At 38.4% G+C, this 14498-nt stretch overlaps 1 protein-coding gene across 2 annotated transcripts in view; it reads right to left on the reverse strand.

Moving 5' to 3' along the window:
• LOC127374768 (ecto-NOX disulfide-thiol exchanger 2-like) overlaps positions 1 to 14498 on the reverse strand; it is a 166421-nt gene that overhangs the window by 36553 nt on the left and 115370 nt on the right. For both annotated transcript variants that reach the window (XM_051420344.1, XM_051420343.1), the window contains 3 exons: positions 8007 to 8213; positions 4640 to 4873; positions 754 to 966 (listed from right to left, as the gene is read on the reverse strand). In XM_051420344.1, coding sequence (XP_051276304.1) covers positions 754 to 966; positions 4640 to 4873; positions 8007 to 8213 — 654 coding nt within the window. The remainder of the gene's footprint in view (positions 1 to 753; positions 967 to 4639; positions 4874 to 8006; positions 8214 to 14498) is intronic.

The following is a 14498-nucleotide window of genomic DNA, read 5'->3' on the forward strand; positions in this document are numbered from 1 at the left end:
ACAGGTGCACTAGCTGAAATCAAAGATCCTTTTTATTTTGTCCCCAAATGGATTGGCCTGCTCAAATCAAATTTCAAAGGCTTGTTCATTAAAGTGTCATTAGTATGTCTCCAGTAATTTCAGTGCAAGTTTTTATTTTGATCTGTTTTTTTAGTGTTATGGTGCAACAGTTGTACAATAATTGCATCTCCTGTTAGTGTTGTGTTCTTTTTTTGTTGACCTTGATATAAAAGTATTTGCTTTTTTTGACTATTGTAGCTCACTGTACTCATTACGTAGTCAGACAATCAGTCTCCTGATGATTAATAAATAAAGCTGTGAGCACTTTGTACCCATTCCTGCCTTCTTAACTGCGTACCTGTGACTTTTTGATTGATTTTTATTCAAATCAGTTCGTAAAAATCCCTTTATTCAAAGCACATGTTATGATGTTTTTACATTTATGTCTTTAATTGATTTTCTTATACATTCACTATATTATCCGTTATTTTAATGTACTGCTCTATTCATGTAATTTAGCTGTGTTGAAGTGTATTGTTGATACTACTCATGGTCTTGATTTAATATGAAATGTCCACTCGTGTATGCTGTGTTACATTTAAAAATGTAAACCGCAGTTTTAAAATCTCTTTTAAAAAAGACACAACATATAATGCATATTCTAGAAAGTATGGTAAGTGAAGTGTACAATAAACTCACATTAAGCTACTCACTCAGCTACATGCACTATGTGACTGAGCAGAGAGGACTCACACTGAGCCAGTATGGCAGCCATCGTGGTCTTGAACTTGTCTTTGGCCTCTTCCATCTCCTTCTCATGCTGACTCTTTTCACTCATCAGCCGGCGGATGTGGCTGTTGGAGGACTGGATCATGGAGTAGAAGTTGTTGGCGTTTCTGCGGTTGACTTCACCGCGTTCCAGCCAGGTCAGGAGCACACGCACTGATTCAGGGAACTTATTGTCATCTAAGGAGGAAGAGGGGAAATGAGGTAGAGAGAGCATGGTTCTGGGTCAATATAAGCATGGTAAGACAAAATGAAAATTTCTCTCAGTATATTTACTGTCATCTGGGCAGAGGTAGAAAGGAGAAAGCAGTCTACATAAGAAAGGTTATAAATGTGCCGCCTTTACAAACTCTCAAGATAGGAGGAAAGGAGAAAAAGAAATGTGGCCAGAATCAATACCACAGAAGTACAATGAGAAGAGCCTCTGCCAACTTAAGTTTTGTCTGGCTAAAAGGAGACAGAGGAAAAGAGTTAGGGGTCACTAGGAGCAAGGAAAAGCTGCCTCTTCAAATTTACCCTGGAAACATCTGATGATCAGGGACATACAGGAGGCAACAAGTTCAACATCAACCAAAATGAGGAAAACATTTCACAATGTACGTACGTACAGTCGAAGTGTTTCATAAAAGAAGGCAAGTAGCAAACATCATTTCAACTTTCAGCTCAAATCAAAGCTATGTATTTAAATAACGCTGAAATGACATTTAATTTATGTTTAAGCATTATTTTTATGTTCGTACAAGCTCTCTAGCAAATTCTATTTGAGTTGTATGCTCGGTTGTCTGCAGGTCACACCCAGGAGTGTCTGGGGAGAAAGAATGAGGACGTGACAATGATGAGATGAAAATAACTTCAAGAACTTACTGTCATCTTAGGAGGAAAGAACAGCCAAAGAACAGAACGGATGAAATAAATGATTGAGGAGAAAAATTATCATATCTATACGCTGAACATAACAAGGAGAGGAGGTTAGGAGGAAGAAAAGTTTAGGGTAAAAATCTATCATCTTCCATCTTTCCTATAAATATCTTTGGTAAACAACCTGCGCCGAATGTCTACAGAGAAGGTGAGCACCCTGTATAGACACTGTTTACAAAGTGCAGGTTGTTTAGCAGTACTCTTGCTTTGTCTGGTGAATAATCAGATGATGTCAGGACACTTTATTGATTTCTATTGTTGTTATTCCACTGTGGTTGTCCTGTCCTCGCTGCCTCGCTGTGCTGCTTACAAGTCAGAGGAGCATAGGAGAGAATACGCTCCCACACACACACACACACACACACACACACACACACACACACACACACACACACACACACACACACACACAGCGGCGCACATGCATCATGTGAATACACATAAACATTACTTAGCATCTTTACAGATTGAGCAGCTGGGGAGGTTTATATTTATTTAAGTTGGGTTGTGTAGATGCTCTCAATTTCTGTGTTGCTCTCAACTACACACACACACACACACACACACACACACACACACACACACACACACACACACACACACACACACACACACACACACACACTCACACAGTGGGGTCCATCAGACGGCTTGTGTGAATGATGATCTATCACAGCTACAGATATTGAATCAAGGTGTTATCTCATGAATCCTTGAGGTGTTCCTGTTTGTTTATAGGCAGACTCGGGTCTCATAATACATGCCCCTGCAGTGGCATTATTAATAGACAATCTGGAGGAATATTAGCGGTATTCAATCACTGACAATGGCCAGAGGCCAGTGAGATAGGGATTCTCATTTAATGGGTCTTCAGCTGCAGCATTACCTGAACATAAATATACAAATTCAAATTTAAGAATGCATTACCTTGGTTTATGAGAAATAAATACTCAATTAGAAAACACTGCGCCTCTTTGTTTCTCTGCATTTTTCCTTTTATCCCTAAGTCAGAGCTATTCTGACATGGAACAGATGGGATAGTCACTTTAAACTTGCAGAAAATGATCCAGAACATAACAGTTTTACCAGACAAAAAGATACAATTTTTGCTGCGAAGTGTGTCATTGCATAAACACAGTCAACCCCAAGAAACTATGTGAACAGCTGTAAGAAAAAGACAGTTGCACGCTGTAAAACTGCGAAACAGTTTGGTAAATGGTGCTGCATCCAAGAAATAAACATAATTTTCCTGTGAAATCATCCACTGACTTTTCTCAATTAATTTTGTTCTGTCATGCTTTTATTGCTTTACTCAAAAAGGTTCCAACATGAGTGTGAATTGAACAATGAAATAAAAGCTGGTCCAATCACTACAAAACCGGTGAAGATCAGAAGAAATGTACTTTTTTCTCCACAAATCGGACACATAGATAAGAATGAATATAGTTAAGTGGTCAATTAGCAGATAAATCAGCTATGTGAATAAAAAGGCAAGGCATCTACCTACCATAAAATTACCAACACTCCAGATCTAGTGCATCTCTTGGGGATATTTTAGGGTGAGTGTCTTCCTAGCTTTAGTGTTATAGTAAAGAGGGAAGGCTAAGGACATGAATGTCACTGGGGATCAACAAGGAATGGATGTCTGATTGCATTAAGAATCCACAAGGCTCAACCAGATATTCTCACATCCCAGCGGCCCCTTCAGCCCACCCTCTCCTTATATGTGCTCTGAACACTGATCAGAACTATACTCAACCACACAGAGCATTTAAATATTTCAAATTATTGTACAACTCCTTGCAGTCAAGAAAAATGATTAACAAGTATCAAGTCACTTTGAATTCTCAGCAGGAAGCAGAAGCACAGAGACACTCAAATGAGAAAAAGACTGCAGTCACTAAGGAACACTTGACGAAATGTGTGTTTAGATTATTGTCAGATACATTTAGTGTCAACCTGAACATATTTTCATCCCTGCATGATCCCTGATTACTATTTATTTAAATTATAGCCAAAATTATTATTTAGTTATATAATTAGTTAGTAAACAGAAAATTAGTGAGCAACAATTTTAATAATCTTTATAATTAATCGTTTACGTCATTAAATTATCAAGCAACAAGACTAACACCGTGTCCACACAGGCTTAGTCAAATCAGCACTTTAGCAGCAGCAGCAGAAGCTCCATCCTCCGTCTTTGTCCACACAGGATGTGTTCTGGCACATCAATGAGTGTGGCTCATCTGTGTTTTAGCACAGCTCTGAGCTCCTCACACAATCACTGTAGCTCCGTGCATAAAAAGATGAAAATAGACCTTCACCGTAAAAGACACTTTGACTCGTGTTTACACCTGTACAGCGCAAGTAAAACACAAGCTTAAACGCTTTCTGTGTAGAGTGGTTGTGTGAGGCTGTACTTGAGCTAAATGCTAATGTTTGCATGCTAACATGCTCACAATGACAATGCTAACATGCTAAAGTTCAGCAGGTATAATGTTTAACTTGTTCAACATCTTAATTTAGCAGGTTAGCATGCTAACATTATGCTAATTGTTAGTCATGGGTGGTGGGAATGTTCATTAGCTTTGTAAGAATTTGGTCATAGACTAAAGAAGATTGGATAAATTAAATGTTTCACTTGATGATGGTACTAAATGAAAAGTTATTATTATTCATCCTGAAAGAGATAGAAGTGACTAAACCAAATTGAATGGCAATGCATCCAACAGTTCAATCACTCCAAACCACAAATGCGAACCTAAACCTAAATTAAAAAACTGCCATCCCTAAAGCCTCGTCACTAGCCTGGCTAATGACAAGAAAAGCTCTGATTTTAAATGGTAAGAGCTTTTCCATGTTTTTGTTCAGTTGGCTAGAATGATCGCATAGTCTAAGTACCCTCAGAGTGTGTGCATGTTTCATGTTTGTCAACCTTTGATCTTGTCTCCTAGTTCACTGCACTCGTGCTCGGAGTAGTGGACGATTGGAGGAGGGGATGGCGGCCGGAGGCGATCCTCCTCCATCTTGCGCCGGTGCCTCTCCTCTCTGGCCAACATGCGCTGACGACACTCCCACTCATAGAGGTCGTCTCTGGCCTGTGCAAAGTCCACGTGGAGACGGCCGGTGTCTTTTTTGTCTGTGCTGGAGCCCAAACGAATACGGTAACCTGGGCAGAGGAAAGAGAGGTTTGAGAGGAGGTGAGACAAATGTTGAAAAAAGGGGAGATCTTTCATTGATTGAATAAGAGTGGCAACAGAGTATAATATCAATTCTATCAACACCTACTCTGATTCACACGTACAGTAGACAGAGATAAGCACAGACAGAATAACAAGCACAGATAGGAAGACAAGAGCAAGAGAAGAGGTGCATACACACACACACACACACACACACACACACACACACACACACACACACACAGGTATCCGACAAGGTTAGATTGATCAACTTGTCCTTGTTTTTCTTCAGATAGGAAGGAACAACCTGATCTACATATGCTCTTTGTTCTGTGTTCTGTATTTGCAGCTACACTCGAGGTACTGATACTTAGACAGACAAAAGCTGAGCAAGTCACTTGAGCTTTTCACTCTGTATGTACAAGAGTGTGAGACACTAATTACAGTGATAGCCCTGGATCACCCCACTGCCACCCACCTGACACTCAAAGCTCATTCCACTGCCTGTGTGTGGGTGCGAAGTGCAATCACACTTGTTTTGTTAATTGATTGGTCTGAATGATCTGTAAGAGGCTGGGGTGTTTACAGTACAGTGTGCTGTCAAAAAAACAGGAAACAAGCTCAGGAAAGCCCTGGGCTGGTCTTCCCTTCAAATAAATGTGAACGCACACTCTCAAAGGAAAAAGGGAGATAAAGTTGGATGTTAATGCAGAAGAAAGACACAAGTGTGAATACTGTGTTGTTTCTCAAGTCTGCTCTCTCTGCTTAAGGCTCTCGGTTTACTTCAATATTTCAAAAGGGAGACCTCTGTGTGCCGAGGCTGCAGTAATGTGTATCTGTGTGTGTGTGTGTGTGTGTGTGTGTGTGTGTGTGTGTGTGTGTGTTTTGGGAGAAGAGGCCACAGTGTTCAGAAAGTAGTATTTATGAGAAGGCTACACAGGTCTGTCATCTGGCTAATATATGGACTTCTAGCTCCTTTCTTACTGTAGGGAAGAGGTAGATGAAATCTCTCTCTCTCTCTCTCTCTCTCTCTCTCTCTCTCTCTCCACACACACACACACACACACACACACACACACACACACACACACACACACATTAAATAATGCAGAGGGTATTATTGTAGTGGCTGGTGTTTTAAATGAGCTGATTTAAGGCATATGTGCAGGAGACGCTGCTGGATGGAGATAAAAAAAAATAAAAATCATAAGCTGGTGTCACATGACAAGAGAGAGCGTTCTTGTTCTTGCAGCAGTAAAAGCAGCAGGCCGAAGGATTTTAAATAAAATAAATTAATTTGTCTGGTCTTGTTACGCAGTAAGAGTGACTAATATTTATGAAAGCAGGTGATGCTGTGAGTCAAGAGGCATAGAGTTAAGTCAGTTACTTAATAAGAGAGACATTCTTTGACTACTTAGTGGTCTAGAAAAGACACTATCAAACATTAACTTATGTTATATACTGTATATATACACACACTGACATCAGGGTTTCATTGGTGGACAAACAAACATTATAATTTTGATTCTGACTGCATGTTAATAAGACTATTGATAGTGTAATGCAATATAAAGGACATCTTCCACATAACTGGGGTCTAACATGGGGTGACGATGCGAAATGTTTCAACTTGAGCAAAACATTTTTGCTTATCTCAAGCCTTTATGACTCTAATTACTGAACATACTGTATAAAGACAGCAGGAAAAAGGTCTAAACAAAAAATAGCCTAGCCTATCAACTATGTTAATTATTATAAAGTTTTAAGCTTTTCAAGTTTAATTGAGGTGTAATGCTGCCTTCTCCAAAAACACCCAAAGTTTCTGGTGATTGTCGACAATGAAAATAACATTATGCCATGAAGAAAGGCTCAGTAGTCATCTCCTTCCAGCAAAGCTATCTCCACTGTGAACCTTGAGCCCGTAGTCTCCTAAAACTATCAATCAAACTATAAATCAAAACCTACGCTGCAAGAATCTACAGTAGGTTGGCCATTAACACCATCTTATACACACATTCACACCTCATGGGCGATAATGAGGGAACATGGGGATTGGAGCTGTCCTTTTTAAACAGAGATCCTGCATTCTGTTGTAAAGAATACCTGTCATTACGCCGGCTTTGTTTTTTTGACTTAACCAAACATTGTCACAAGCATATTACTCCTATGCTTACCTCACCATTGTCCTACTTTAACTGGATATCTGTTCAAAAATCTTCATTAATCCCTTATCTTTTACGTTTGTGATAAAGGGTGCACAAGGATTTTGACCTGTTAAATTACAGCTAATTAACTCCATTTACACAGTAGAAGAACATTAGGACCATGAAATATATGAGGTAACACTGAATAAAAGTGAAAGGATAAATGGCAGCTTTTTATTTCCACTAGCCTCAGGTGTAAAAAAATACAAAAAATTCACAAATGATAAAAAGGCTCATGACTGGTATAATAGCAGGATACTCTAAATTCAGTTGTATTCTGTCTTCCAGACCTGACTGCATGACTGTCTTGTTCCTTCAACTATATTTTCTGTGTTGTTCACTTTCAAACAATCTGTATGGAGTGCAGCAAACTTTCCGTCCATCTGTCCATCTGTGCCCCTATCTATTTATCCATCTGTCAAATGGTCCTGTGTGAATGTGTGAGGCTGGAGAATTGTAGTGCTGAGTGATAGATATCAGCCCTTTCATTTCCATCAGAGTAAAGGTTAACAGCTCATCATTCTTCCTCCACCTGAGGTGAAGGATTGCCAGGCCACTGGGAGAGGGCCGGGTGCACTAATAGCAGTGGACTGACAATACAAGCGGTCTCTACAGATTCAATATTGTCCAGGCGAGTAAGAAAGAAAGCTGTTATCCTCTGACCTTTAAGCCCAATGTAAACCAATACATGCCTAAAAACAAGATTGGTAGTTTGTTGGGGTTTTCTTTGCAAGGCAGTGAGGATTTGGCAGAAAAACAACAAACAACATATGTGATAGATGGCTTATCAGACATAAAACGTTCTTTATCTATTAAAAGACTTAGTCAAACACCACACAGGATGGAATATTTTACACAAGTACTTAGAAACTAGGGAATCTGAGTTTACACTGGTTTTAGAATGACGGTAGCTTACCAGAGAGGAGGAGAGCCTTGTCGACAGTGAATTCCTCAGCAAATCGGATATGGCAGAAGTTTTTCTTGCTCTTTCTGATTGCAGCAATATCCCCACACTGTCCAAAGACCTCCACGATGAGCTGCTCAGTGGCGTTCTCGGGCAGACCGCCGACAAACACCGTCTTACACCCTGGAGGGCGTTCCCTCGTGACTGGAGGCGGAAGGTCTGTCAAACATGGAGAAGAAAAAAGAGAAGAGACACAATTATTTCAATTGAAGGTACAACTGTAGTCGTAATCTAACACATCTTTAAAGCTCCAAAATGAGTTTAATCAAGAAAGATCAAATGCACATTAAGTGATAACATTACTGATTTATTAAATTAATGTAAGTGAATATATAATAATAATCAAGACTTCCATTTTGAAACAATACAACAAAGTCTAAAACTCAAGATTGGACAATTGGAATTATTTCAATAGTTTTCACAATCAGATCCTCAGAACTTCCTGGATACAACAAAAATCATAATCACTTTTGAGACAAGTTAAGCCAGCCTAAACACATCAAAAATGTAAAACCATTTGGATTCAGTCTGCTTTCCAGTTCAGTCTAACTGGGTTTGTTGCATTGCTTGCCAGGAAGTCAATTATTTTCTCTTTTGCCTGTATTTAATATGGGATACATTATCTGCCTTTAAAGATCTACAATAGGTTGTGATGGGTTTTCTGTTTTTGATTCCAAGAATTAATTCAACCACAGCTTGGCACTGTCAATGCACCCAACAGAAAAAAGTGGCAGGCTCATATTGTACGTGATCTATAGTAAAAAGAAAATCCTGTATAATAGGTCAAAGATTGGATTGTTTTCTTATTACCTCAGTAGGTCATATCTACTGAGAGTAAATATTTCAACCTAATTTATCTCTTTCTCAACTGACATCTCTCCTTTCAATGCTTGCACTTTGACAATTCAAACTATTTGAGGTCTCACGACAGCTCTCCCACTGTTTATACACAATTTACTCTGCTTTCAGTGCTTACAGTACACATTTCTACTTGTAAGTACTTACTTAATACTTAGTCAGTAATGTTTCAACAGCAACATTTTAGCAGCCAGCACTCAGAAATGTTTGTAAGAAAATTTAGCTTTTTATGGTTCAATATAAACTGAATGAATTCAAGAGTGAAAAAGCCTAAAAAGCGAGATGAAAACATCAGAAAAGTTTTAGTATGAGTCTGAAACAGCAGAGGTTATGATGAATATGTCTCTTCTTGTGTGCTCATGTAACAGCCATCAAATGCATGAGTATGATTGTGACTCATACTTTGGCCCCATTATACAGAAGAAAATTAGATGTTATAAAAATGTAATGTAAATATAATAGGACAAACCCAATGAGATGACATCTACAGTTTTACCTCTTAAAGTATTCCTTCTTGACAATAGTAGTGTATGTAGTTCCACATCTTTTCCCACCCTATAATGACATGCTTTGAGGCTGAGAAATTTACTGTGTGAAAATCATACAAAAAGGTTACCTGAGAAAGTTAAGTCGAGTCTACTTTACAATCTGTACAGCACCCTGTATCCATAGACCCTTGACTCAGATAAGGGAAAACTTCCCAACCCCCGAAAAAAAACCTCAGGAAGAGCAACAGAGGAGGAATTACTCAGGAGATGCAATAAACGTGTGTACAGAAAAGACCAACATAGTAAAATTACAGTATGTAAAATCAGGATGACAAATTTGTAGAAATAACTGAGAACTGAGAAAGCATGAGAGAGAATATAATGATTAAGGAGATCAGACATGAAGGGGCTTGCCCATTTACAATTTTGTAAGTACTCAGAAGTACTTTGAAGTCAGATCTGACACGCACAGGGACATAATGAAGAGAAGCTAAAATTACAGTCAAAATGTTTCAGCTAAAATTCGTGCTGCAGCATTCTGAACCATTTGAAGACTTCCAGTGAAAGCATGCAGCAGGCCTGACAACACAATGTCACAATAATCAAGTCTGGATGAAACAAAGGTGTGAATTAACATCTCAATGGACAGAAAAGACCAGATTTTAACAATGTTGCACTGGTAAAAAAAAAGTCAGTCTTGGTGATTTCTTTAATTAGCTAATCTAAAGGGTACGATCAAACATAACACAGAGACACTGTCTTGTTTTTTAGATTTACGGTTACTTGATCAAACTGGTGTCTATGTCAAGCAAGGCCAATGAACATCATCTCCTTCTGGCAGAGTTCAGGAGCAAGAATATGGGACATTGGATAAGGTCCCAGCGGCCCAAAGAAGGCCAGTTATCAACAAAACCAAATCACGAACCAGTGAGGTAAGCCTACTGTACTAGATGATGAGATAATGATGAGGGGAAAGATTTCTCTTTGACCATACAAAGATGGAAATATAGACTGATAAGTGATAACATGGAACAATATGCTTGAATCAATTTTATATTACAGAGATAATTGTGTCACGCCATCCCTAGCAGGAAAATCAAATCTTTCTGGCCAGAGAGAGATGTTGATCCTTTCATGTCGATGGTCCAAAGCTGACTGAACGGACTGAACAAAGATAAATGTTGACTGATCTAATCTCAAAAAGATCAGGATGTCCATGGATGATATGAGCGACTGGTTAAGTCTGCACAGAGGAAACTGGGAAATTGATGGACGCTAAACCATCTGGGCTTTGATGTTAGTACTTTATAAAGCTTAACTCAGTTCAAACAGACCCTTGCTCATTTGCTCATTTTGTTGTTTCATTTTGTCGTTCATGTGAAAGCCATCATTCAAACTCTGCAGCTCGCTTGTGGTGTGAAAGCAAAGTAGACCTTCCACAGGATTTTGTGATCGTAGAATTTGATATTTTAGCATGAATTCAAATGCTAAATGTTTAATTAATGAATCTCGTAATAAATACTTTAAGTGTGCACGTCAGAAAGATTGGATTATTTCTTGATGCAGTCCTGGAGTCTTGATGCAGTCAACTGGTTAGCTGGCAACCTCAATGTGAGGACAAGACTCCTGAAAGTCACTGTTCCCAGCCAAGAAATAATCTGGCACATACTTTTTACAAGCTTTTTTGGATGAAACAAACATGATATACTGTGTTAATTAGTGATCTTTTGAGTGTATTGGTAAAGGGACTTTGTTACCTTTGGACAGTACCAAGCTTGCCATTTTCCCCTGTTTCTAGTTCTTTATGCTAACCTAAGTTAATCATCTGTTGGCTGTAGTTTCACACATAGCAAAAAGACACGAAAATAAAAGTAGCATTCTTCTTCTCATCTAACTCATGTCAACCGTAATTCTAAAATGTAAAAAAAAGTATTCCTTTAAAAAGTGAGTGAAAAATAGCACAGTTACAATTTCCCCAAGTTATATTATAGTAACAATATGCCAGCTTTTTCTCCTGTTTTTACCTGTTCATCATTATTTATGACATATTAGGTCCACCTGCTGTCTCGACTCTCAACTAATAATGCATATAATCAGTTATAGAACAGCAGAAAATGAAAATAAAAACAGGAAAGAGAAGCACGACTTGCTGTCAGTCACCAGTATTTGACTGGCTCTTGATCAGGGTCCATGTAGTGCCGTGGATGCAGTCTAACCAAAACCATGTCCAATGATTGAGTTATGTGTATGTGTGTCAGCACATTTGACTTCAAGCTTACAGCTCTTCATTCATTTCTAATAAATCAGTGTGAACACGAAACTCACCAGAACAAAAGATTAACAAAATATATATATATATATTTTTTCCCCTTTAGTTTAGATGAGAATTGGTTAGTTCCTTTCACACTATGCTGCCAGTTTACACCTAGCTAAAAACTAATGCAGTCTAATACAAAGAGTCCTGAAATAAATCGTACCTTCATGAAGGTTATAATATTCATCAACCACAAATAGTACCATGAAGTTAAAAACTACTATACCTTACTACAGATATCCATTTAATGCAATATAATGAATAAAATAACGATTAGAAGTAAAGGTTCTAGTATAAGGCTAAAACAGCATATACTGTATGACTATAACCTGTTATAGTCCAGTTAAGTGACCTGAATTACAGCTGTGAAAGCAACCTAACAATACAGCTTAAAATGTTCCAAAAAATGGTACCCATATGTTGTAGGCAATTATAAAATCCGAACATAATCTCCCTTTCCAAGAGCAGCCATCACAAAAGTACAGTGACATTTGCTGACTGACACACAGAACAAATTGGACTCAGCAGTTAGGTGAAAAGTACCTCAACCAGAGCTGAAATGTAGGACTCATTCATGTACACTTAAGAGGAGCTGAAATCACTTTCCCGTGGCTCTAAAGCTGTGGCCTAAATCATACGCCTTTCTATCAATCATCTCCTAAATTAGAAAAAATACAGTGTATTTTTCATTCAGTGCTCAAAAGGTTGGACATGAAATTTTAAATTATGGGCCCAAGAGGAGCCATTATCCAGTGTTGTAGCTTTAGTGCTGGAGAGCCTGTAGCAAAGTTATGGTAAAACACATCAAAGGTACTTTATGGCTTTGTCCTCGTCATGTCACAGCTTGCTCTGGCACACAGCCCAAATGCCTTCGTCCCCTGACCTTGGCGATGATGACGGCATTAAAACTGGAACATGCACATACTCACGACTGCACTCTCACTGGCATACTCAAATCCTGAAAACACACACACACCAACCCTAGGACAAAACCAAGGTGATAGCTTCCCTGCCTTTACTTTGCAGTCAGCTAAAACATGCTGCTCATTGCGCGATTCAGCATTAAATTACAATTTCTGACAGAGTTCGTCTGATGAGCGAGGAGGACAATATAAAAGGACAACAAGGTAACAATCTGACATTTAGCTGACATCCTTGTATCGTAAAAGCTTGCCTTTAAAAAAAAAAAAAACATTTTTTTTACCAGACACACTAGAGATGTGACTGCATTACCAAATTTTTGGCTTTGAAAGGAGGATGAAATCTATACTGGGGAGTTTTTAGAAATGTGGGCACGTAGACAGGAAGGTTCTGAAGGGCATCTTTGGTCTTTTACTTGAGGGTAATTACAGACAGACAAGCCTGACATCGATGAAAAAGTGTTGGAAAAAGTAGAGCCGGAGGAAGTGATGACCATTAAAGACACTCAGAGAGTAATTCCCTGAAGCAGCAAATGAAATGTAGGTCTTCGGCATTAAAGGAAAATGGGTTTGTGTCTGTGTGTATGGGAGTCAAGGAATAAGAGAAAGAGACAGAAGAAGAGAGACAAAGTTTAATCAAATCTAAAGTTTTTCTGTGTGAAGAGAGGAAGAAAAAGTCCAAACCCTGGAAACTGGGGCTAATGGCGGAGTTGCTTATTGCACAAGTGTACTGTTTATAATCACTGTCATTTTCATCAGACCTAAAAACCAAAAGAGTTGCTGATTTTTAATGGTATGTGTACTTTAAAATTGTATATCTTTGTGTTTTTGACTGTTGGTTGGACATAACAAGCAATTTTGGGCGCAATTAATTGGTGATACATATTTTCACATATGTCTGACGTTGTAAAGTCTAAATAACTGATAGAATATAATGAACAGTTCAAGCAGTTATGAAAGTAATAATTTGTTAAAAGTTCTCCAGTACTCCAATATGCACTAAAATAACTATAATACTGTCAGCCTCACAATGGAGAGTTAATAAAAAAAGGACAAAAATTGATGCAGAAGCACCAGAGATTTCATCTTTTTTTAATTCTACATTCATTCTCCCTTGGCCTACGTTACCCACAATGCAACTTGACTACCAACATTTTGGGACAAAAAAAATTCAGACATGAGGAGTGGGCTTCAGAAGGCTGTTAAACTTACTTTTAATTCAAACTTTTTTCAACCTTGAGCCCCAACTGACATCGACTCAAGTGACATCACTTGAGGCAATTTATGAGACTTACCACATCTCCCTCTGGAGCCACAAACGATTCTATACAACTTTGTTCACACATGCATTAGTACTAATCAAGACCTGCAAACAGACTTTCATGTGTAAAATTGGAATATTTAACTTGTAAGGCCATAAGTGTAATGACATCAATGAGTTTGCCAGAGAGAGCAAGACAAAGGCAAACATTTGGATAATGAAAGCTATGCTACTTTCCTGTACATGCACAATGACATATTGCTGAATCAACTCAACGTTATTAGGTACTATCAGACAAGACGATTTGAATTCACATATTTATAATAATATGTATATTAGTGCTGTCAGTTAAACGCGTTATTAACGGCCTTAACGCAAACCCATTTTAACGGTGTACATTTTTTTTTCGCAAGATTAACGTTCTTTTTGGCCTAGCACACTTTGTAGTTTTTTTCACATGCTGTTGCAACAACTAGTAACGTTAGAAAAACTACAACACCACACCGGATCTAGCTAGACCGGAAACAAAACAACAGGCACGCCGTACACACTTGTTTAAGAGTAGTAGACGTTACGTTTTGAGTGGATGGCGAGCGCGAGACA

Source organism: Dicentrarchus labrax, unplaced genomic scaffold (genome assembly GCF_905237075.1).
Source record: "Dicentrarchus labrax unplaced genomic scaffold, dlabrax2021, whole genome shotgun sequence".
Lineage (NCBI taxonomy): Eukaryota > Metazoa > Chordata > Actinopteri > Moronidae > Dicentrarchus > Dicentrarchus labrax.